The sequence below is a fragment of the Equus quagga genome, chromosome 7 (assembly GCF_021613505.1).
Source record: "Equus quagga isolate Etosha38 chromosome 7, UCLA_HA_Equagga_1.0, whole genome shotgun sequence".
NCBI lineage: Eukaryota > Metazoa > Chordata > Mammalia > Perissodactyla > Equidae > Equus > Equus quagga.
Genome location: NC_060273.1, coordinates 37675490 through 37699674, shown reverse-complemented (window position 1 = coordinate 37699674; position 24185 = coordinate 37675490). Strand labels below are relative to the sequence as shown.

Below are 24185 nucleotides of genomic sequence, written 5' to 3'. Positions count from 1 at the left end.
CTCAGTAAGTGTTAATTCCTTGCACCCAGCTTCTGGAATGTTCCTTCACTTAAATTTGCTCCCCTTGAATCTTTAACGTCAGCTTAGCGGGCTAATTCTGGATGGATCTGGGGTAACGGGGTGACCAAGCATCCAGGCTTGCCCAGGACTGGGGGTTTTCCCAAGATGCAGGACTTTCAGTGCTAAGATGGGGGCAGCCCAGGGCAAGCCGGGATGGTTGGTCACTCTAGGACGGCTATCACCCCAACTCTGTGTTAAAGGAGAACCTCTCTTTAGGGGTGGCCTCTTCGGGAGTCCAAGGGTGTGGAGGGAAGCAAGGAACCCCAACCCTGGGAGAAACCAAGTCATGGTCCCTGAGCTGCTCCTGCCATCCTGGGCAGATTTTTGGGGCCAGGAAAAAGAGGAGGAGGGACAGGCTCACTCGGATTGCAGAAGCCCCGATGGACAGAGATGGCGTCCAGAGCGATGTCCAGGTAAGCTGTGCTGCCCCTCCTTCCTTCAAATATCAGCTGTGGGAGGGAGGAAGCGACCACTCACCCTGTGAGCCCCTTTGCCTCAGGCTCCCAGTTTCCTGCTTGAATTCAGATGGCCCAGCCCCCACGCCCCCTCCTTGTCCCAGCCCCTCTTGGGCCTGTCCGCCCCCACCTTGCCCCCCAGCACAGAGAATCCCCCTGGGGTCCTGGGCCCTGCCCTCGGCCTCACCTGGCTGGGCAGGGTGGACCTCCTAGGCACAGTGACGGCGGTGGGCATCCAGGAAGGGCTCTGGGTGTTACTGTGTTTCCAGAGCAGTCTGGGGATCTTGCCCTTCGGGCCCGTGAGCAGCAGCAGCCTGAGCTGGGCGCCCCACGACAGCCCAAACATGTGGTAGGCGAAGTGAACGCACAGGGGGCCTTGCTCCCAGATGCGGGGGCTGCGCAGGCGGGCCACCTCGCCCTGGTGGAAGGTGTCCGAGTCCATGTGCAGGTACTTGCCCTCTGCGGGAGGCAGAGCCCACCCAGCACAGTAAGGCCCTGCTGCCTCTGAGGGCTGCCCCTCCCACCCCCTTCTCAGAGCCGAAGCATCCACTTCCAGCTGCCTCCCTGCTCCCTGCACCCAGATCTGCCCGTGCCCACCTCCCAGCTGCCTCCCTAAACCTTAAGCGTCCTCACCGCCATTGGGGTACCCCCCAGGAGGTCCAGTGCCACTGAGGGAGGGCCCGCTGGCCGGAGTCCAGTCCCCATCATCTGTGGATGCTTGGCTCCAGTCACAGAGGGGTTTGGAGTCATCCTCAAAATCACAGTGGGTGAGAATGGCTGGGAAGAAAGGGCCACTGTGAGGCCAGGAGAGGGGGGGAGGGCCATCACAGAGCCAGATGGGAAGAGGGGGCATAACAGCATTGCTAAGCTTAGAGAAGGCGCCCACCAAGATGTAGGGTCCAGAGCAGCTATTTGGGAAAGAATCCGAGAAAGGCCATCTCTTAGGAGAAATTGGGGGGGTTGCGGGGAGGTGCTGGTGCAGAATGACTAGGGCAGGGGTCGTATGTAAACTGAGTTCCCAGGGGCCTGGATTCAGCTGGGCAGATAGGCTGTGTCTGGGCAGCACACACTGTGTTCATTCAATGTGAATCTGTTTGGGCAGGCCTTGTGCTCTCCTCCGCCGCCCTCGATCATCTCAGGGCTGCCCTTCACACATTTATTGCATGTTTATGTCGTTGCCCGGCCCCCAGGGTACTTGAGGGCCCCCCGCCCCTCCCCCACCAGGGAAGGACAGAGGTCTGAGCAGTCCTGGTATCAAACTCACAGTCGTCCCTAGAGCTGCGGGCAACTGGCTTCCCGTCTGGAACCTTCTGTTTCCTTGGGGTTGATTTGGAGAAAGAAAAAATGTAATACTTGTCATTGTCAAGAATTACAGGCCTCAGTGATTGTGAGCTTTCTGAATGGTCGTTTATGGAGGATTGTCCCCCTTTTTTGGTATCCATTGTGGTATCAGTGTGTATGCAGTGAATCTATATTGATTTGTCTTCTTTAAGGTTTTCAGATAGGTCACCCATAGCCTCCTCGCCTTACGTTCCCATCTAGCTCCTAAAAAGTGTGTCGCCTCCAAGCTCCTCACATCCCCACCAGTTCCCTCCACTCCTCTGTGCCCTAGATGTCATGCGTGGTTGAGTCTCACGTGAGGGGGACCTGGTTTACACCTGGGGGATCTCCTTCCTTTGGGTTCAGGTCTTCTTGTGCTACGGCCCGGGTTGTCCCCATAGAGCAGGGACTACATGGGTTGCCAGATGGATGGCAGGGGTGGTGTTGTCCCAGCTGCACGCAACGGAGCGTATAGATGAGTAACACAGGGGTCGCCCTTCTTCACCTTACGAATCCACAGAGAAGCTGTCTGTCCTTCCCCAGGTGGCGAGGGCCATGTAAAACAGCCCTTTGTTTCAGTTGTTCAAGTTCTACTTGTTCAAATCCCCCCAAACGAGCTCCAGGACACCAAGCCGTCCATCACTTCTTGCTGCCTCCTACTTGAAGTCTCTCTTATCTGCTGGGTCTGCCCTGGATTTTGTCCCTTTTCTGAGGGCCTGACCTCTCTCTGCTCCCCTGCCATCCTAGGACCTGTCTTCCCAGCTCTGCGCCTCCTCCCTCTCTCCTCACATTTCATCTCTGTCCCACTCCTGTTGAGCTCTCGCGACACTTCATTCTGGGCTCTAGGGCTGTGGGGCTCCCCCTATTTCTGCTTATCATCTTTTTCCCACCCCGTCGTCGGGCTCCTGCCTTCCTCCCCAGGGCCACGCCCTTCATCGTTAGCCTGCTTGCCTCCTCCAGCTTTGCCCCTCGCTCTTCCTCAGAGCCACTCCCAGTCGCACCCTGAGCCCAGCTTACCGGACAGGCTGAGGCATGTGGCCCTGGCCCCAGGCGGCCCCCACCAGCAGCACCAGAGTCCAGACTGGAGGAGCCATGTGGGATCTCAAGGCAGCTCTCAGGGGAGAGGGGGAAAGCAAAGTGAGAAGCCCAGGCCACTCCCCGGGCCCTCCTCACTTGGCTGCCTCCTGAGGATGCCATGAAAACTAGACAGTCAGGGAACATGAGACCACTCTGGGAAATGAACACTACCGGGGCTGAAATTTAAAATCCAATGGAAGGGTTGTAAGCTGAAATCAAGAGAAATAAAATGAGAGAGAGCGCAAAGGAAAGAAAGAGAGAAAAGAGAAAGAGACTTAGAGGATCGGTCCAGAGAGTCGAACACCCAATGAAAAGAGTTCAAAAAAGAAAGAACAAAGGAAAAGAGGTTACTTAAGAAAAAACGCCAGATTTCCCAGAATGGAAATATATGTCTCTTGATTAAAAGGGGTCCAGTAGGATGCGTGCAAAGAGACCCATGAAAGGCATGTCATGAAATTTCAGAATCTCGGGGGTGAAGAGAAGATCTTAAACACTTAGACAGCAAAAGGGAGGTCACCTACTGAAGATCAGGAATCAGCATGGCATCGAACTTTTCAACAGCAACCGTAGATTCTAAGCAGCTGTGGAACATTGTCTGCAGAATTCCAACAGAAAATCATTTCAAACCTAAAATTCTATAGCTGGCAACAGTGGCAGAGGCGACTGGAAGGTCAACGACAGTGAGAACTGAAAATGCTTGTTGGCGAAAAATCAAAAAAGACAAGTCACAGAGAAAGACATAAAACCACCCAGGAAACATTGGAAAAGATGTTCCGCTTCACTGGTAATGAGGAAAATGCTAATCAAAACGACAGCTGTCACCTTGACGACAATTTAAAGGACTGATGGCCTGGAGTGTTGGCCAGGATGCCAGTAGACACGCTGACGTATGTGGATGCTAAGACTGTATGTTGGTGGAAACTTCTTAGAAGGTAACTTGACAATGACTGTTAAACTTTCAAATGTACGTGTCTTTGACCCAGCATGACCTTTCTAGGAATCTTCCCACAGAAATACATGCGTATTTGCACAAAGATGTACTTGCCTTGAAGATGTTCATTGCAGCATTGTTTACAATAGGGAAAAAAATCAAGATCACCTAAATGTTTAACCGTAGATATGTGGTCGTTAGATCATATTTAAGGAATATTATTCATACGAAAGAATATTATGCAGATATTAAAAAGAATGATGTTCCTCAAAAAATTAAAAATGAAATTACCATATGGTCCAGCAATTCCTCTTCTGGGTATATACCCAAAAGAATTGAAAGCAGGGGCCCAGCCCGGTGGCATAGCAGTTAAGTTCGCACACTCTGCCTTGGCAGCTGGGGTTCACCAGTTTGGATCCTGGGCGTGGACCTACACACCACTTATCAAGCCATGCTGTGGCAGCATCCCACATATAAAATAGAGGAAGATGGGCACAGATGGTAGCTCAGGGTCAATCTTCCTCAAAAAAAATTGAAAGCAGGGATTTCAAGAGATACTTGTACACCCATGTTTATAGTGGGATTATTCACAATAGCCAAAAGGGGACAGCCACGCAAGCGTCCAGAGACTAATGAATGGATAAACAAAATGCGGTCTATACATATAATGGAATATTATTCAGTCTTCAAAAGGAAGGAAATTCTGACACATGCTACAATATTGAGGACATTATGCTAAGTGAAATAAGCCTGACACAGAAGGACAAATACTGTGTGATTCCTCTTACATGGGGTACCTAGAGTCATCATTCATAGAGACAGAAATTAGAATGGGGGGTGCCCGAAGCTGGGGGACAGGGGGTGGAGAGTTAGTGTTTGATGTGGGCAGAGTTTCAGTTTGGGAAGACGAAGAGTTCTGGAGATGGATGGTTGTACTTAATGCCACTGAACTGTACACTTAAAAATAGTTAAGAAGATAAATTTTATGTTATGTGTATTTTTTCCTTTTTTAAAAAATTTGAGTTCATAATAGTTTACATCATTGTGAAATTTCAGTTGTACATAATTTCTTGTCTGTCACCACATAGGTGCTCCCCTTCACCTGGTGTACCCACCCCCCCCCCCACCCCACTTCCCCTGGTAACCACTGAACTGTTTTCTTTGTCTGTGTGCTTGTTTATATTCCACATACGAGTGAAATCATCTGGTGTTTGTCTTTCTCAGTCTCGCTTATTTCGATAAGCATAATTCCCCCCAGGTCTTTCCATGCTGTTGCAAATGGGATAATTTTGTCTTTTTTTCTGGCTGAGTAGTATTCCATTGTATATATATGCCACATCTTCTTTATCCAGTCATCGGTTGATGGGCACTTGGGTTGCTTCCATGTCTTGGCTGTTGTGGATAGTGCTGCAATGAACATGGGGTGCATGTGTTACTTTGGGTTGTTGATTTCAAGTTGTTTGGGTAGATGCCCAGTAGTGAGTTAGCTGGGTCATAGAGTAGTTCTATTTTTAGTTTTTTGAGGAATCTTCATACTGTTTTCCATAGTGGCTGCACCAGTTTGCATTCCCACCAGCAGTGTGTGAGGGTTCCCTTCTCTCCACACCCTCTCCAACATTTGTTATTTTTAGTCTTAGTGATTATAGCCATTTTAACAGGCGTAAGGTGGCATCTTAGTATAGTTTTGATTTGCATTTCCCTGATGATTAGCGATGTTGAACATCTTTTCATGTGCCTATTGGCCATCTGTATATCTTCTTTTGGAAAAATGTCTGTTCATATCCTCTGCCTGTTTTTTGATCGGGCTGTTTTTTTGTTGTTCAATTGTGTGAATTCCTTATATATTATGGAGATTAACCCCTTATCGGATACATGATTTGCAAAAATTTTCTCCCAGTTGGTGTGTTGTCTTTTGGTTTTGATCCTAGTTTCCTTTGCCTTCCAGAAGCTCTTTAGTCTGATGTATTCCCACTTGTTTATTTTTTCTTTTGTTTCCCTTGCCTGAGAAGACCTGGTATTTGAAAAGATCCTTTAAGTTCAATGTCAAAGAGTGTACTATCTATATTATCTTCCAGGAGTTTTATGGTTTCAGGTCTTATCTTCAAGTGTTTGATCCATTTTGAGTGTATTTTTGTGCATGGCGTGAGATAATGGTCTACTTTCATTCTTTTACATGTGGCTGTCCAGTTTTCCCAGCACCGTTTATTGAAGAGACTGCCTTTCTCCATTGTATGTTCTTGGCTCCGTTGTTGAAGATTAGCTGTCCATATACATGCGGTTTTATTTCTGGGCTTTCGGTTCTGTTCCATTGAGCTGTGTTCCTGTCTTTGTACCAGTACCATGCTGTTTTGATTACTGTAGCTTTGCAGTACATTTTGAAGTCAGGGATTGCGATGCCTCCAGCTTTGTTCTTTTTTCTCAGTATTGCTTTAGCAATTCGGGGTCTTTGGTTACCCCATATGAATTTTAGGATTCTTTGTCATTGGGATTCTGACTGGGATTGCATTGACTCTGTAGATTGCTTTCGGCAGAATGGACATTTTAACTATGTTTATTCTTCCAATCCATGTGCATGTAATCTCCTTCCATCTCTTTATGTCATTATCTATTTCTTTCAGTGATGTCGTATAGTTTTCATTGTGTAAGTCCTTCGCCTCTTTAGTTAAATTTATTCCTAGGTACTTTATTCTTTTTTTTTTTTTGTGATTGTAAATGGAATTGTATTCTTGAGTTCTCTTTCTCTAAGTTCGTTATTAGAGTAGAGAAATACAACTGATTTTTTAAGTTGGTTTTGTACCCCACATCTTTCCTCTAGTTGTTAATTATTTCTAATAGTTTTCTGATGTATTCTTCAGGATTTTCTACATATAAGATCATGTCATCTGCAAACAGTGAGAGTTTCACTTCTTCACTCCCTGTTTGGATTCCTTTTATTCCTTTCTCTTGCCTAATTGCTCTGGCCAAAACCTCCAGTACTATGTTGAATAAGAGTGGAGAGAGTGGGCACCCTTGTCTTGTTCCTGTTCTCGGAGGGATGGCGCTCAGTTTTTCCCCATCGAGTATGATGTTGGCCGTAGGTTTGTCGTATATGGCCTTTATTATATTGAGTATGTTATGTGTATTTTACCACAATTTAAAAAAATAATTGAAAAAATATTACTTAATGTTGTAATACTGTTTATTAAAGTTTGTTCCTGACTTAAAGAAAAAAGGAATGGTGGTGGATCTGTATAGTCTGATAGTGGAAAGAGCCCCTGGCTGTATTATTAAAGAGGTGAATCATAGAAAAATAATTTATAGTATGGTCCCATTTATGTAGAATGCTCAAATAAAGGTATGTGTCTATGTACATATATTTAGGTCGAGGTGTAGGGATGGAAGTAGAAGGACCCCCAGCAAGCTGTGCACGGTGGTTCCCTCTGGGAAGGGGTGGCTGGGATTTCCATGTGGTCTGCATATTTCTGCACACAGTGAGCGTGCTTCCAGGCCTTCCTGTGGAACAGATTTAGTTCATTATAGAGACCCTAGTGAAAGCCGCTTGAGGGGCCTAGTTGGGAGGAAGCCAGACTGGACGGTTTGAGGAGGGGGTGGAAGTTGAAGAAGAGGTCCCAATGGAGACTTGGAGAGTAGGTGCAGAAATTGGGGGCACAGTAGGGTCCTTTCAAGATAAGAGAAGTTTGAGCCTGCGTAAATGCTCATGGGAAGGGTCTGACAGCAAAGAGATGAGAAAGGGGCTCCTGAGGAGGTGGGTGAGAAGAGTCTAGAACACAGACAATAGGAGGGACAAGCCCGCTCTGTGAGGGGAGGGCGTGGGGAGGGCAGCTTTGATTCATCTGTGAAGTAGGAGGTCAGTGGAGAAGGCCCTGGTGGCGAGAAGGCACAGTGGTACCCCCCTCAGGCAAGCTCCATGCCAGTCCCACCCATGGCCAGCTCATCCCTCTCTCCAGCTGTCTGGTAACACCGCCGCTCTCTCTGCCCCACCCCTTCCCACCTTTCTCCACACTTGCATTGCTCAAGACTTCACTCCAACCAGCATTCCTCTGTGGGCAGACAGACAGGTGGCCAGGCAGACGAGTGCTTTGGGAGGGAGTGTGTGGAAGGAGTCCCTGACCCAGGTCACTGGCGACAGGAAGGGAAGGGAGCTGGTTAGGAAAGGTTTTTTGCAAGAGAGGACACCTGAGGGGCTTTCTGAACTACAAAGAGATGGTAAGTAGGCAAAGAAGTTGGGAAGGCACATTCCGTGAAGAGGGAATGTTCCAAGCTTACGGGGAGCACGAGCCTTGGAGAATGGCTAGGTGTGTGCGTGAGTAGACGTAACACTGGGAGGAGGCAGGGGCCGCAGCAGGGGCCGCGTCTTGGAGGACCTGGAATGCCATAGATTTGAGGACGAACCAAAAGTTTTTAAGCAATGGGGGTGACGATCTCATTTGCCTTTTCAAAAAGCTGCCCCAGCAGCGCCCCGCCTGCCCCCGGCAGAGATACATCAAAGAGGGGCTGGTCAGACCTCGGGAGTCAGGAGAGGAGGTTGTAGAGAGTGACAGATGGTGGTGCCAAAGAACGCTCACAGGGAGGCAGGGGGAATAGGGACATGAATGGATGGAGGGCTTCCAGGAGCCGGAAACAGCAGTTCTTGCGGCTAACCTAACTGAGTCTCGTGTCCTCTTCATGGCAAAATTATCGGCCTCTTTTTCCATCTGTGGATACGAAGGTCCAGAGAAATGACAATTGCCCAGCATAAGAGCTCCACGCTGACAGTCCCCACCCTGTGTCCTGCTGAGTCCCATAGTTCTGCGAGGTGCCCCTCGGGGGCTGTTAGGGGGCATCCAAATGGGGGCGGGGTCCCACCACCACCAGAGCAGCTCTGCTTTCATCAGTCTCATAAATGGCAATTCTACATAAGATTGCCACTAAAAGGACGATTTTGCCGCTTTAAAGAGCCCTATTGACTCCCATTGCGCACAGAGCTAGATCTAGGCTGGAGGGCTGGCCCCGCAGTGAGCTGAGCTATCCAGGGTCCAGCTTTCCTGTATCCCACCACAGCCAGGTGTTCCTAGAAGCCTTCACTTCAGCAGCCCCCCCACTCCATACTACCAAATCTGTGCCTGGGGCACCAGGCCTTTGCCCCTGACAAGTGACAGTGATGCCTGGCCGGCCTTCCCGTGAGCTGTAAGGAAGAGACTGGCACAGTCATGCACTAGGCATTGAGAGGGAGGTCCCAAACCCCTTCGCAGTCCTGGGCACTCCTCCTGCCCAAATAAGCACCAGTAGGGCCCCTGCAGGAGTCAGAACCTGGGAGAGCGATCCTCTGTCCATTTACAGCAAAACTGGGGATACGAAGGCTGCTGGTCACGAGCCCTGGTCTACCCTTCCTCCACACCAGGTTAGAAGAACGATCAATGGAAGGACAGAGGCAGGAAATGGTTAACCCAGAGAAGAGCCTCAGAAGCCAATTGACCCCTCCCGGTTGGGCAATAAGGCCTCTGAGGGCTGCTTTTGCTGACCTCCCTTTGGCGCCACAGAGCTGGACAGCCAGAGCTTCCAACCTGTCTGGAGGTGGGGGTTGGTGTTCAAGGCAGGACAGGAAGGGATGGTGGTGGGAGGGAACCACTGGGATCTGCATTTTGGGGAATCAGGAACCGGCAGGCCCCAGAGGGTTTGTCCCTTGGCAAGACTGGCAGCTGCAGGAATAGATGTGAGAGACTTCAGTTGTGGAAAAACCTGGGAATCACTGCAGAGAACTGGAGCCAGTCTTGGCTTCACTGTGTGTCTTGGGCACTTTGCTCTCCCCCTCTGGGCCTCAGTTTCCTTATCTGTAAGATAGAGAGGCTAGCACAGCCAAGGTTTTTTAAAAATCAGAAATGTTTTGTGGGTCCTATAATTTTTTTAATAATCAATTTTAAAAATCAAGTTTATAGACCTTTGGGTGTATCTCACATAAGTTGAGAAACCGTACTGCTGTTTGTTGCCAATAATCTTTCATAATGTCACAGTTTTATGATGGAATTTTGGAGGAATTACTTTTGGCCAACTGGAAATAATATAGTTAACATTCAACTTAGATTCCAATGTGTAAGAGGCCCCATTTGGCTGACTCAACTCCAGCAACAATCGCCTTCTGTGGTGAGGCCTTTAGACTGTGTAGGAAAATCTTAGGTGGCCTGCGAGCTGGGATCAGGCAGGTGCATTTGGTCAGCCTGCTGCGCAAGCCTAGGGAGAGGATTCGGGCCAGTAGTACCCAAAGTCGAGAGACTGAAGGTGAGGGGCAGTAGGCACCTTCTGCCTATCTAGGGAGCAAGTGGGAGCCCACGACAGGAGACAGAATGGGAAGGAGTTGGTAGCGAGAGATGGATGAGCATAATGCCTCATTTCCTCCCCTCTGTCTCCTCCCTCTACTCTCTCCTCTCCCTAATGATCCGTGATTCAGGTGGAAGAGGGACTGGGAGTCAGAGCGCCTGGCTCCTGGTCCTGATGCTTCCTCTCAGTGGCTTGTGACCTGGGCAAGCCCCATGGACTCTCTCGACCTCGGTTTCCTCCTCTGCCAAAATGGGGATCCTCTACCGTCTTTGCCTTCCTCATGAGGTTAGGAGAGCCAATGAGAGAATGCTCTGGAAAGCACCTTGTAAATTGCAAAGCTCTCTACAAACAGAAGGCATCTCCATTGAACAATTATGTAACCCGCTGACTCAGAACTGGGCTGCGCTGGCTCCTCTCCCGCCAGGACGTCAGAAGAGCTGGCTCGGTCCCTCACCTGGCACAACTCAGTTATAGTTTCCCATCTGACGAATGGAGAAGACACTCATTGTCCTGCTTTGCGGATTTGTGGCAAGAATCACAGAAGATCATGTAGGTGCCAGAGATTTAATGTGTTGTTAGTGATAATAATAATGGTACAGAAGAAACTTCCCCCTCCCGGCCTGCATTTAAAAACCCCTGAACTCTGGGAACGCCCTCCCTGCAGATCTGTGTCTCTTCCCAGGGACTCTGATCCTCACCAGGTTCTTCCCATCGCGGGCCTCTCTGCACTCAGTCGCATACCAAGCTGACTATGTCTAAATTAATGAGCTCCCATCTTTTTGCCCCTTGGGACTGCCCACTCTCAGAGGACACTGGGCGGTGAGTGGCACAGTGGCGCAGACGATTTCATGTTTTGTAGCTCTTAATGCAAAGGCTGGCACACAGCAGTCATCCCATAAATCTGGAATAAGTGAATCATGTTTTAAATGTTCTTAACATACTCGCCCGTCACACCTGGCCTAGGTCCGATATGTAGTTCAGTTTCCACTATTTTTTTTTAACTGAAAGCAGTAAGCGGTTTGAAGAGAAGTCGAGGAATGAGATCAGTGGCCCTAAATTCTGGGGTAAAAAAGAGCCAGGAACTGGCTAGACAGCCAATCAGGCTGAAAAAGAGGTGGACAAGTTTTGGGGGTTGTGAGTCCTAAATCTTAAATTCAGGTCCTAGTTGTCATTTATTAGCTGGATTCCTTGGCCTTCAGGACACGTCTCTTAGCTTGAATTTCACCAGCAAGGAAGAGTAATTCTTCCCTTACTGATTCACAGCGGTGGGGCAAGAACTAGACGCCATGTGTGGAAACCACAATACAAATTTTTATTGAAATGTAGGCAATCCCTAAGGAGTCCATTGCTTGTAGACTTCGCTAACATTTCCCAATACAGCCTGAAGAGGGCAGTGTAGCCCAGGAGCCGGTTTGGCCGGAGTGAAAATTCTGCTTTGGATCCACCCCTTCGCTGACTCCTCCCACCACAGCTTCACCCTCCTACCCGCCCACCCGCAGACACACAGAATTGGCAAATACCCTCCAACCCCTCAACCTGCCCATGATTTTTCCTGCGCCAGATTGCAAACCGTTCTCCCTCTTTTGCATACGTGCAGGGGCGCAGGCTGACGTCTCTGAGTTTTGTGATAGAAGCATAAAGACTGATTCCCACAAAGAGGATAATGGCCAGGATTGGGGTCCCGATACAGTTTTGCGACACCTTTTGCTGTCTGCACAGGTCTCTCTTGGGCAATACTTTGCAGCGTTATTTCTGGCAAGGATTTTGAAGTCGGTTGCCTGAATAAAGGGTAAAATTAGAAGTGGGGATCAGGAGTGAAGGTCGAGTTAGTTTGCTGTGGGTCCCCCTTCCCCCGGGTCAGAAGCAGGTGGGGACTGTGTGGAAGAGGGAGGGGGTGAGTGCTGGGGGAATGGGGATTCCTGTCATCTTGGTCTTGGGCAAGTTACTTTACTTCCTCATCTGTGCAATGGGAGTAACGGCAGTAACTTTCTCCTAGGGTTGTGTAAGGAACAAAATGAGGTCACAGAAGTGAACCACCCAGAGTAGCATCGGGCCCAGAGCGAGTGGGCAATGAATCAGCTGTCTGGGAAGGTGGCTCCTGCGGCCCCACTGTCTACTGCCTCTTCTGCAGGATTCAGCATAGCGCATTAATGGTGACCGTCCCCAGGCAAGGAAAGAGTCAGCTGGATTTAGAGGGAGTCTGTGCACTGCAGTGGCAAAGGCTGATGCCGGGAATGTGCTTTACCCAAAGGGACCACAGAGAAGAGGCTGGAAATAATAAGGGTCCAGCGGCCCCCAAAGGGGCCCTTCTGCCTGGTTCCTACTTCCTCAGTGGCAGCTGTGGCTCACTAAACACTTGTCCTGGGCCAGTGGGCAGCTGCCTACTGAGGGACAGCCTTGAATGGAGCCACCTTATTGACCAGTGTGGGCAGAGCTTGCGGCCTCAGGCCCTGTGGGGTCAAGAGGTCAGACAGGCCATGCGAGGCAGCACGTAGGGCCCTCCCCTCCCCCTCTGGGTTCCCAGGCCTGCTGCCTGCTGCCAGGATGGGGCAGAGCCAGGCAAGTAGGGTGCTCTCAGGAAAACAGAACCGCCAACAGCCATGTTGTGGTTTCAGTTCTTGCCAATGAGATTGAAAAATACAAAAACTAGGACCCCGTGAGAGCCAGGGGCCAGCCCCCATCCCACCTTCATGGCTCCCACCACCCTCATTGTCCAGTGGGCTCTTGCTGTCATGGGAGTCCCCATGAGACCTGGAGAATTCATGGCTTGCCGCCCAAATTCTCCAGTCCATCCTACCCCTCCTTGGTAGGGGCAGAAAGAGATATTTGCCCTCCAGCTTGTCCTGGCATCACAGTTCCGCAGGGCACCGAGATGAGTTAGGGGTCTCCCCAGCACGGCGCTATCCCCGCATTTAAGCTGATCAACTCTGAATTCCTCCTGCTTCGGGGCCGCAGGCTGGCCCTGTGACATCCTTGGATCTGGGTTGAGCTCTGGACAGTTCCTCTGGCCCCTGCGATGTCACTGCTGGCCCTGGAGTGTCCAAGGGATAGGCTGGCGCTGAGCTGATAGCTCCTCAACAGGGGTCAGGAGTGGTGGCGTGGAAGGCGTGGCACAGGCAGTGGTGGTGAGCGAGGTGGTGGACGTGCCCAGGGTGCAAGCACCTGGTCACCTGTCCCCTCTCCTGCAGGCCTCCCCTGTGTACAGCTTCAGCTTTCCCCGCAGGAAATTGGAGTAGATTCGGAAGAGTTTGCACAAAGTATCAACAGCGAATGTTCGGAGTGGAGCAGCAGAGGCTGCATCTGGAGGGGAGATGGCTTCCTTCTACCAGGGAGAGAACAGAAGGTTACTGCAGTCCGGGACCCCAGAGTGAGATGGGATTCGGGGTAGAATCGGAGGGGGGGATGAGGAGCGTCTCAGTGTTCCTGGGCAGAGCCCTTCTCCCACTTTACAGAAAGAGCAGACGGAAGAGTGTGGGAGGGTCCTACACACCTGGGCTCCCAGCGCCCGAAGCAGGGAGGTGAGGCTGCGCAGGCTGCTGACGGCTTTGTCCACATGCAGCCGCAGGGTCTCAGATGGCTGGGAGGAGTTGGCCAACAGGGCCTGGCCCTGCAGAATGGCTTCTGAGAGCAGGGCCAAGCCCTGCCAGACTTCCACAGCCTGCTGCTCCACCTAAAGGGAGCAGAGACTCGAGTCAGCTGGCCCAAGCCGCCCTTTCCCACCTCCCTCTCAGCAGCCCCAAGCACCAAGCTGAGCAAACAGAAGGCATGCAATAAGGCTTGTTGAATGAATGAATGAATGAACGAACATTTTTCATTCAGCCCTTATCTTTGCTGCTTAATTTCTTCTCTGTCGTCATCATTCTCCCTCCCACCCTGTCAGGCTCCCAAAATGAGACTCTCCAAGAGGAAGGAGAAAATGAACTCACCTCCATCCTCTTCCAGGAGTAGAAGTTAACCTTGGTGTCTGGAACGGTGACATTCTCACCGAAGCTGCAGCCTTCGGCACAGCCCATCTGAAATGCACAACTGGGGAGTCAGAACCTCCAGGGGCCCCAGTCCCAGGCCATAGGACCCTCCGCCTCTGCCCCTCACCTGCTTCCAGGTATGCGTCGGGGGCTACCAGTTTTATCAGTTTTACTGAGAGCTCTGGCTTCCAACCTCCACCCCTGAACCAAGTGCCAGGAAGGAGTCCGGGCTCCCAGATCTTGGAGGAGACCCCTGGGCCCCTGAGAGTGAGTCCTGTGGAATGTCCTGGGGAGGGGACCTCACCGTGACATTTTCGGCCTCCCTGGCCTCCAGGATGTACCTCTCCAGGACTCGGCTGTCACAGATGAGGCGTGGAGGGGCGCCCAGGGCTGGGAGGCCCAGAGGAGGCAGTAGCAGGGACAGCAGAAGCAGCAGGGCAGGACATTCTGGAAAGGAGATCCGGGCTGAGTGTGAGGCAGGGAGGGGAAGGGGAGGGTTGGTTTGGAGGGGCAGGTTCACGCATCCCCCTCCTCGGCCCCCAGCTAGTGGCTCCTGCCCCCAACCTTCCCAGCGCTCAGGGTCTGTCTCCTCTGCCTTCATTCAATCCTGCTGCCGCCTGCACACCCCACCCCCCAGCTACCGGCATCCACCTCTCCCGGCCAAACTTCAATCCCGGTGTGACAGAGGCTGCCCCTCTCGCAGATCCGGGTTGTTGCTCCGAGACCCAGGTATCAGCTTCCTCCCCACCCACCTGGCAGCCCCTCTTCTCCCTGAACCCCCAAACCTCGTCCCCATCTCCAGGTCAGATTTTCACCTCTCCAGGGACTCCCCGGCACGTGGAGGCTGCCCCACCCCCCTTGCCCTTCCAGGGTCCTTGGCAAGTGGCTGAGTCCTTGAACCCAGTCACCTCGGGGCCAATAGCCCCGGCGGTAAATCCCTCTTCAAACAGGGGCCCAGGACGGGCGGGAGCGCCCCAGCCCGCGAGCACTCACCGCGCACCCCCATCTCCACGCCTCGCCCGCCGGTCAGACGCCAGGGGCTCGGCCGGCGCCCGCGCCGGGAGCCCTCATCCCGGGAAGCTCGGCGGGGCAGAGCCAGCCCCGCGAGTCGAAGGAGGGGGCCGCGGTCCAGGGGCCGCCGAGCCGGGGTCGGGGCAGAGCGAGCGCAGGGCCCCTTGCCAGGGTCCGGAGGACGGCGCGGCCAGACGAGGCGACCGGCCGGGGTTGGCCCGGGGACTGCGGCTGCGGCCGGGGGTCGGGCTGTTATCAGGCTGTGTGCGTGCGTGTGGGGGGGGAGGCTGCGCGCGTGAGGGGTCGCGGGAGGTGGGGGCCAGAGGGGTCAGAGCAGGGGGCAGGACGCCTGGGTCGGGGGTTCGCGGGGCGGGAGCAGAGCTGCCGCGGGCGCGGGGCCCCCGGCTCCCGTCGGACCCCGGATGCCGGGAGAGCAGCCGGGTGCGCACCAGCAAGACGGGCCGAATGCCTGCGCCTGGGACAGGAGCGCCATTCTGCGAAAGGCTGGGGACCCCCACGCCTCCCTGGGGGGCGTCCCAGTCTTGGGCGGGGGCTCAGAGCTGGGAGTGCCTGGGTTCCTGCGAGGCCGCCGGGAAGGTGCTGGCAGGGGCAAGTCAGGTTGCCCTCCTTCTCCATCCCAGTAGTTGTTCTAGAAACCAGTGTTGTTCCTGTGAGGGATTTGATGGGGGTGCCTGGCGCAAGAAATCTGGGGGTCTTCTCCCAGGACTTCTCATTTCTAGGACCCTGAAGTCCCAGACACTGAACTTTTAGGGCACAGAGCACATGGCATGCTGTGCAGGACACACATGCACTTTGCCGTCCATTTTTCTGACCTGTGATATAGGTTAAACACCTGTGTGGCAAATTCTTCAGAACCCTGAAATAGCACTAACCCCCAGAGTGGTGGCAGCTCGGATTTGCAGTTAAGCCGCTGTGGCTCCTAGGAAGCCCTGTGGCAGGGGACAAGCTCCCCCGAGCAGGAGTCCAAGGCTGACCAGCCTCTCAAACCTTGGAAAGTGGCCTCAGTCCCTGAGCCAGAGGGCCCTCACCTGTCAAATGGGCGTGCTGCAAGTACCAGTCAGATCCTGTGCAGGGCTCACAAAGGACAGGAAAGTCCCACAAATACAGGTGGTTACATATATATATGTGCTTTCACTCCCTACCCAGTCCCATGACCTTAGAGGTATTTCATTCATGCATTCAGTGTCTTTTTTTGTGCAAGATACTTGATCACACACTTTGCAGGACAAAAAGGTGTGTTGAGACCTAACTCCTGCCTCCTGGAGTGTGTAGCTTAGGACAGAGATGAGTAGACAGGGCCGTGTGTGAGGACTGACTGCAGCGCCAAGCCGTAAGAGTTTGGAAGAGGAAGAGCTCACCTTGAGCTGGGGAAATCAGGAAAGATTTGATACAGGAGGTGACAATGAGCTTAGCCTTGTAGGGCGGGTAGGATTTCAATGGGAAGAGATGTGAGGTGGGGGGGGAGGCGGATCCAGCTAAGTGAGTGGTGGGTCAGGTGTGTCGGGGCGGAGGGTGTGGAAGGGAGAGGCGGAGATTTAGGCCAGAATGCTGTCTAGGGAGGGGTCAGGTTGTGAAGGGCCTTGAATGCCACTCTGAGAAATATGGATTTTGTTCCAAAAGAGTGGGAACCATTCATTCATTCATTCAAGAAATATTTATGGAGTACCTCCTCTTGGCCAGGGACCTGGGGATGAGACAGACAATGCCTGTCCTGGAGGAGCTGACATTCTAGTGGAGAGGTAGATGGAAAACACAAAAATGAATAAAAGATAGAGGCTCTCCAAGGGCAATGAGGACTAAGGAGAGAAGGCATGGGGCAGGGGTGGGGTGGGGTGGGGTGGGGTGGGCGGGGTTCTGGATGAGGTTGCAGTTTTAGATGAGGCAGGCAGGCAGGGGTGTCAATGAGAAGGTGACCGGAATAAAGACCTGATGGAGGGGAGGGAGGGAGCCATAAGGTGTGGGGAGAGCATGTTCAAAGAGGGGTTCAGAGAGGTGAACGGGAGGGCTGGGGGACAGAGGCTGGTGTGCGTCTGGTGGGAATTAATGGGGGCCCTGGACCCTCTGCTCACCTCGAGCCTCCTCTTGGGGTCCTCCCTGAATCTGGCGTCTGCACGCCCCGCTATGCCCTCTGGTCCCAGCTTTCCTCTCCACACCCAGGCAGCCTCCCAGCCCCACTTAGCTCTCAGAGCCCATTCTGCTCCCTTCGCAGATCCCAGCTGTGGGACGAGCACACGCACACTCACGTCCACACACGTTCGCACATGTGTTCTGCCCCGACCCCCCACTTCCCAGGCTCTGCGTTCCCGATCCCCTGACTCCTGCGTCACTGCCCTGACCTGACCATGGAGAGGGGGCCAGCGACGGATGGGGGCTAGACACGGCCTCAGGAGAGGAGGAGGCTTTCAGGCTGTGCGACCTGCTCCTCCCCTCATGGCAACTTGTCAGAGGCGCCTGCCTTCACGAAAGGAGAGGACGTGGGCCCTGAGCACCCGTCCCTCGGTGCTGGGGCCTGCTGGACAGGGGTGGTGCGGGCTCATCCCCTGGGGCTTTTGGAGAGAGAGCTACGATCAATCGCAGCTTGGGAGACAAGGTAGAGGAGAGGATCTCGGTTCCCCCGCACCCAAGAGTAATCCTACCAAGAGGACAGAGGCTCGTTTGGGGGCCAACTTCAACCCAGGTGCTCTTGGGTACTGCCCAGCAGGGTCCATCTACCCGTTCTTGATGGTGGGAGACCCTGAGGAAGAAATCGGGAAGCCACCTGGGGCTCCCCGCCCAAGGCCTACAACCCCCCCTACCAGTGCCCCCTCCATCTGCCTGCTTATATTCCTCTGGCATGGGGCTGACCCAGTCCCAGGGCCACCACAGAGGGTCTCCTCGCTGACCTCTCCCGTTGACCCCCAACCCTGCTGCTAGATTAACTTTCCCATTGAATAGCTGTCTTCCTGTCACTCTGGAGCAGGAGCCAGCAAAGGCTCCCGGTTGCCTCAGAACTAAAACCCCGTGTTCTGCCATCCACCTACCTTTCCAGCCTCTTCTCCCACTTTGCTCATTCCCACTCCCTCCATCACGGGAGCTCAGTTAGATGGTTTGCTGCTTCCTGTCCTTTGCTCATGCTGTGCCTTCCACCTGGATCACCCTCCACACCATCTCCCCGTGTTCTTCAAAGGCCAAATCCAAGCATTACCTCCTCTATGAAGCCTTCCCTGATCCCCCCGCAGGAAGTTGTCCCCTTCCTCCGTGCTGCCATCCTTTATGTACATGTCTTAGGCCTCTCCTGGCTGGGCCACCATGTCCAACTGTCAGGGTTGAGCACTGCACAACTCCAGGGAGTGCCATTCACATAGACTCTGATGAGAATGGTACTCTCTGGAGTCAGGCAGCACAGGTGTCCTGTTAATCAGAGAAGGGAGCAAAGGACAGTCTATGGCAGGTCTCGTTCACCTTGGTACCCACCAGGCACCCAGCATGTTGCCTGTTTACGGTCATCACTCCTACGTGGCTTGCCTTGTGTGGTCCCTCCACTCCAGACACCTCAGCCAGAGAATGGGCCTCCCAGGGGGAAGTGAGCTGCTCATCCTGTGAGTGCTTGCTGGAACCATGCATGGACAACCTAGCTCTGGGATCTCGGGGGCTTGCGAGGCGGCCATCCACTTCCTAAGCAGGCAGTCACAGAGGCAGGGTCTGAAAAGGGACGGTTGTGACAGAGGATGGCGGGGGTGGAGGCAGGCTCTGTTCCATGAAGTCTTCCTGGCAGCCAATTCAGACTGAAAAATCCAAGGAGAAGCAAATTTACAGCCCCCCTGAGCTGTCCCAGCGTCCCAGGCAGCACGAAGCCCCAGCTGCCTGGAGTCGTGTTGGGGACAAGGGGGGCCTCCGGGCCTCTCCTCCTTCCTCCTTTCCAAGCAGCGGTTTCTTGGTTTCGCTGGGGAGTTCAGCCGGCAGCCCAGAAGCCCTTCTGTGCTGGGAAGTGAGGTGGCCCGGACCCTGGAGGGTACGGTGGGGGAGGGCTGCCGGACCCTGGGAAACTGGGAAGGGAGCAAGAACGCTTTAGAAGAGATTCCTGGCGGAGAATCAAAGAAAGTCCTGTGCGAAGGTCAACTTGGAGAAAATGAGGCAAGGGCTACTTTCTTGGCTATAAAGTAGCCAGTATCACCAGACATCCGGGTTTCTGTTCTCAGCCAGCAGCTCTGTGGCCCAGCAGCGATTGGTGGCCTGAGCTCTGCCACTTGCTAGCACCCGACTTGGACAAGTGACTTTATCCCCGAGCCTGGGGATGGTGAAAATGATAGTAATCGCTTCCCAAGCTGTCATGGGATTACGTAACGCCTGGCATAGGGTAATCGATAAACGCTGCTGTTACTCCTGCACGCTCTGCTTTAGTATCCTTCCTATTTGTCTCCACTTTGGAGGCCTGGAGATCAAATCTCCAGCATATTCTTCAACCTTCCTCCATCGTCTTCCGCTGTTCTCTCTGGGGAGCTGGGCACAGGTTCATGGCACCATATCTCTGGTATTGTCGCTGTCCACCCCCTCCCCCAACCCCAAGCAACTCATTAGAATTGTGAGAACAGTGCAGTGTGGACAGAGGCATTCCTGGGTGTGTACAGTGACTATACTTTAGAGAAACTTGCCCCTGAACACCACTGAGTGAAATGGCGTCACTGCGGGAGTTGGAGGTGGGTTAAGATGCAGATATCAAGACAAGTCTTCAACCTAGTTTATGCAAAGCCTGGCGCCAACAGGGATTTCTTGCCCTATCAATGTGGGTCTCCTCCTCGGGAGGCCCAGAGAAGCCCCAGAGACCTGGGACTGAATGAGGCCTTTGGGCCCACCCCAGACAAACCTTGAAGCATTACAGGGCCATCTTCCTCGGTCGCTTGTCTCTTGAATCCCTCCCATGCCACAGTCCTTGAAGGATGGCTCCTGGAGCACCAATACCTCCACCTCCAGCTCCAGAACTTCTTCCCCTGGTTAGGTTTCTGTAAAACGCGTCGGCCTACATCCTAGGATCTCTAACTTACAAGTAGTGCTGAATGTTCCTAAGCCTCTTCCTGTATCACCCACCCTATATCAGAAGATGGAGCTGCTAAATTGGCCTGAGTAGCTTTCCTGTCCAAAAATAAAACGAGAGGATCCTAACTAAATTAAAACACTCCTGGCAACACTAGTGGGAGTGATGTTTTTCTCCCACGAAAGACCTCGGCAGGTGTGCAGTTGTGAATACAAAAGTTTCCTTTTGTTAACCTGGCCTTGGGGACTTTCTAAGGATTCTGCACGCATTCTACTGGGTGGTCCTATAGGCTCTTCCTACTTGGAGGAATAAAGGCCACGATCTACTCAAGGCAAGTTTATAGAAGCCTCAGACATACTCTTAAATATCCAAATTTAGCAAATGTTTTCCCAAATTGTTCATGGTTCACTGAGAACCAACAAATTACAAGAACCTATTGCTTGACCCCATCGGCATCCCCCGACCTGAATGTAAGCGAGCCTTTCTGCTCACGTTTTATTTCATGGATCAGCAAATAATTTTAGTACTTTTGCAAAAGTATGTTTTTCTTGCATCAAACAAGATTCATAGACGCTGAGCTGAAAGGGACCTAGAAGGTCCCCTAAAGATGAAGGTCCACTCTCTGCTCGCATAGTTCCAGTGACAAGACAGGTGGCGTTTCTCAAGGGGACAGAGACTTGTTATAGAGTCAAAAGCAAGCCATCCTGGACATCCGTCAACAAATGCATGCATCCATCTATTCATCCATTCAGCAGCTATTTATCAGTTACTGGATTTGGCAATGGAGTCACTTCGACTTTTATCTCATCCGTTTGATAACTAAACCCCCTGATCACCCCCCCTAGAGAACAGAACAAAGGAACGGGCTTTGTAAAAAATTAACTTTTTCTTATTACAAAAACAATACGTGGGGCCGGCCCGGTGGTGCAGCAGTTAAGTGCGCACGTTCCGCTTCATCGGCCCGGGGTTCACCAGTTCGGATCCCGGGTGCAGACATGGCACCACTTGGCAAGCCATGCTGTGGTAGGTGTCCCACATATAAAGTAGAGGAAGATGGGCATGGATGTTAGCTCAGGGCCAGGCTTCCTCAGCAAAAAAAGAGGAGGATTGGCAGCAGATGTTAGCTCAGGGCTGATCTTCCTCAAAAAAAAAAAAAAAAACAACACAATACGTGATCACTGAAAAACTAGAAAATGTGACTAACCCAAAACAAATTAAAAAGGACCCATAACCCCATTAGGAAGATCATCTTCAGTGCCATTTTCACCGACTTTTTCCTTGGTGGGATAACCTTTGCCTCCCCCCACATCTCTGTGCAGGTGGACATCTGTTCCCTAAGGAGTTACTTTTTTGTGTGTGTGTGTGTGTGAGGAAGATTAGCTCTGAGCTAACTGCTGCCAATCCTCCTCTTTTCGCTGAGGAAGACTGGCCCTGAGCTAACATCGTGCCCATCTTCCTCTACTTTATATGTGGGATACCTACCAGAGCATGGCTTGACAAGCGGTGCCATGTCCACACCCGGGATCCAAACCAGCGAACCTCAGGCCGCCGAGAAGCGGAACGTGTGCACTTAACTGCTGCCCCACTAGGCTGGCCCCTAGGAGTCAGATTTGACACATACTCCAGTCCAACTTCTCCAGAGGTTGGAGGGTTTGTGGAACATGCCATTCTTCCCCGGGTCCTGACCAAGCACCAGGAACTCACAGGGACAGAGTGTGGGGACCTTCCCAGGAGGATCATCAGCACATTCAAACCAGTTCCTATGTCCTGAGGGCCTGTCTTCTGCCCCCGCAGGTGAGACACAAATAGAAAAGCTCACAGAACTAATAACCCGGCCTCGTAAGTCAAACACACACACACACACACACACACACACACACGAATGACCTTCCTGCCCCTCCCCCATCCCCATTAAGAGGCCCTAAACCATTTTCCAGCAAAATGTCTCATACTAACAATAGCAGCCATTACTATTTATTGAGCCCTTACTAACACCAGCACAGTTCTGAGCACTAGGTAAATTATTTGTCTTTTTAAATCTATCTGCTTCTTGTTAGACTTTGCAGGACCACTGGCTGGTACCTCCCCGGACAGGCCTGGCGCCTAACAGATCCTTACAGCTAGTGGATGCTCAAGATGCTATGGGTGATGAGCCAACGTCTACAGCCTCCTCCAAGACAAGCATTTCGGTCCTGGCCTCTGGGGATCTGTTTTTGAAGCAGGAGGTCATTTCGTACTTATTGTGGGCTCTGCAGTTGTCAAGTAAAAACAAGGTAGAATTGCATTTGGACGTACCTTCTGTCCCATCCTCTTCTGCTTCCCAAGCTTCCACGGAAGACGCTTCAGGGAGCCAGGAGAAGGGAGAGGAACAGAGGCCAGGGTTGGCGTCCCTATGGGAGGAAAACCGAGTTCCTGGCCCGCCCACCGTGCATGCACTCAGACAGATGCAGGAGCCTTCCCCACACCCCCTACCTGCCCACACACACTACAGGGTGAGCCCCCAGACCCTCTCTTCCTTCAGGGGCAACGTCTAGGGGCTGTTTCTGCAGACCTGCCACTGAGGGAAGCCCCATTGGCAAGCAGTGAGAGAACATGGAGTAGAAACAACAAACAAACAGGCTGAAAGAGGGAGCTGCCAAAATAAACCAAACGCAGAAGGGCTGCCTGCCGCCACCTCGGCTGGGCCTAGGCCAGGAGCACAGAGACACAAGAATACATACGTGCAGGGAGACACAGAGCTCACTGCAGTTCCCTGCTGGCTCCCCACTCTGCTACTGCAGAGCCCCAGGGCAGGGGAGCCTTGTAGTCAAGGCTGACAAGGGAATGAGGTGGGGAGTCTACTGGGGTGTGACAGAAATGTCTCTGGTCTTGTCTGCCTCAAGTCTCCCCAGTGCCTCCTGCTTTCTAGCCACCCTGAGTGACCCTCTAGTCCCAGAACATGCCCTACCTATCCATAAATCCCCTTTGTGCATGCTGACCCCTCTGCTAGATATGTCCTTTCTTTTTTGCCTGGCAAACTGCTATTCATCCTTCAATACCCAGGCCAAAGGTAAAACCATTTTAGACCCCACCAGGAAGTTAGCTGTTGCCTTCACATTTCCCTATCGTGGCTACTCTTACTTCTTATGTAACACACCTTACTCATACACAAAAATTTGTGTATCCACCTTCCCAATGAAATGGTGAGCTCCTTGAAGCTAGGAGCTATTTTATACTCATCTTGTATCCCTCCCCAGGGCCCAACCCAGGCCTTGGCTTCCAGGAGGCACTCAGCATGTGTCGTGTGAATGAAGTGACAGTCCTTCCTGTAAGAGTCTGCTTTCCTGAGTGGCTGGCAGTCAGTCATCCAGCATCAGAGTCCCTCACCAACACGAACACTCAAGCCGGAGGAAGGGATTTCGATAAATGAGAAGCCCGATTTTCAGAACCCCAAACCAAACTGCCTTCAAGCAAACTAGAGTAAAATTCTGTTACCAACCTTTTGATCTGAGGCTTTCAAACTCTTGTGACTCGACCGACAGTAAAAGAACACAATTTACATCACTAGTACACATGTATATATACACATCTATAACTGAGCGTCAACAAAACAGTGCGATTTCAGTTGCATTTTTTCTCCTGTACTTGCTTTTAAGTCTATGACCCAGTAAATTGATTTCAAGACCCACAAACGGGTCATCACCCGCTTTGATAAACATTGCTTTAGGTGACTCTGGTTGGATAAACATGAGAAATCAGATCCTCCTCCAAACACGCAAACAAAAAAGTATCTATTACCTGTGTGCCCAGTCATTCAGGGGGCAAGCTCTCCTTTCCCACTAGAACAGCCCAGCCAGAAGGGTCTGATGGGCTCTGGACCACAGCTGCTTGGATGAATCTGGGCCCCGCAGGACCAGGAATCAAGTGAAACTTGTGTCGGTCCCGACGTCAGAGACCGACACAAGAGGCCCCGGTCTTTGCTTCCTTCATCCTTAAACCCTCACCTTTTCCGTGCCTGGGAACCGCCACTAGAGAGCCTGATGCTTCTCGAGCCTACATCT

General features: G+C 52.2%; 2 protein-coding genes and 1 long non-coding RNA gene across 3 annotated transcripts in view; 1 reads left to right on the top strand and 2 right to left on the bottom strand.

Moving 5' to 3' along the window:
• ZAN (zonadhesin) overlaps positions 1-2929 on the bottom strand; it is a 33059-nt gene extending 30130 nt beyond the window's left edge. The window contains exons 1-4 of the mRNA XM_046667743.1: positions 2853-2929; positions 1149-1309; positions 703-974; positions 422-509 (exon numbers count right to left, since the gene is read on the bottom strand). Of these exons, the coding sequence (XP_046523699.1) occupies positions 422-509; positions 703-974; positions 1149-1309; positions 2853-2929 (598 nt within the window). The remainder of the gene's footprint in view (positions 1-421; positions 510-702; positions 975-1148; positions 1310-2852) is intronic.
• Positions 2930-13303: 10374 nt separating this feature from the next.
• EPO (erythropoietin) lies at positions 13304-15108 on the bottom strand. Its single transcript, XM_046665498.1, has 5 exons — positions 15096-15108; positions 14407-14549; positions 14064-14150; positions 13628-13807; positions 13304-13459 (listed from the first exon to the last, which is right to left on the bottom strand). The coding sequence occupies exons 1-5, from the start codon at positions 15106-15108 to the stop codon at positions 13304-13306; spliced, it is 579 nt and encodes a 192-aa protein (XP_046521454.1).
• On the top strand, positions 14754-23597 carry LOC124241599 (uncharacterized). The gene is made up of 3 exons (XR_006889264.1): positions 14754-14831; positions 22203-22418; positions 23382-23597. It is a non-coding gene; the product is annotated as an uncharacterized LOC124241599 (long non-coding RNA).
• Positions 23598-24185: the final 588 nt, after the last annotated feature.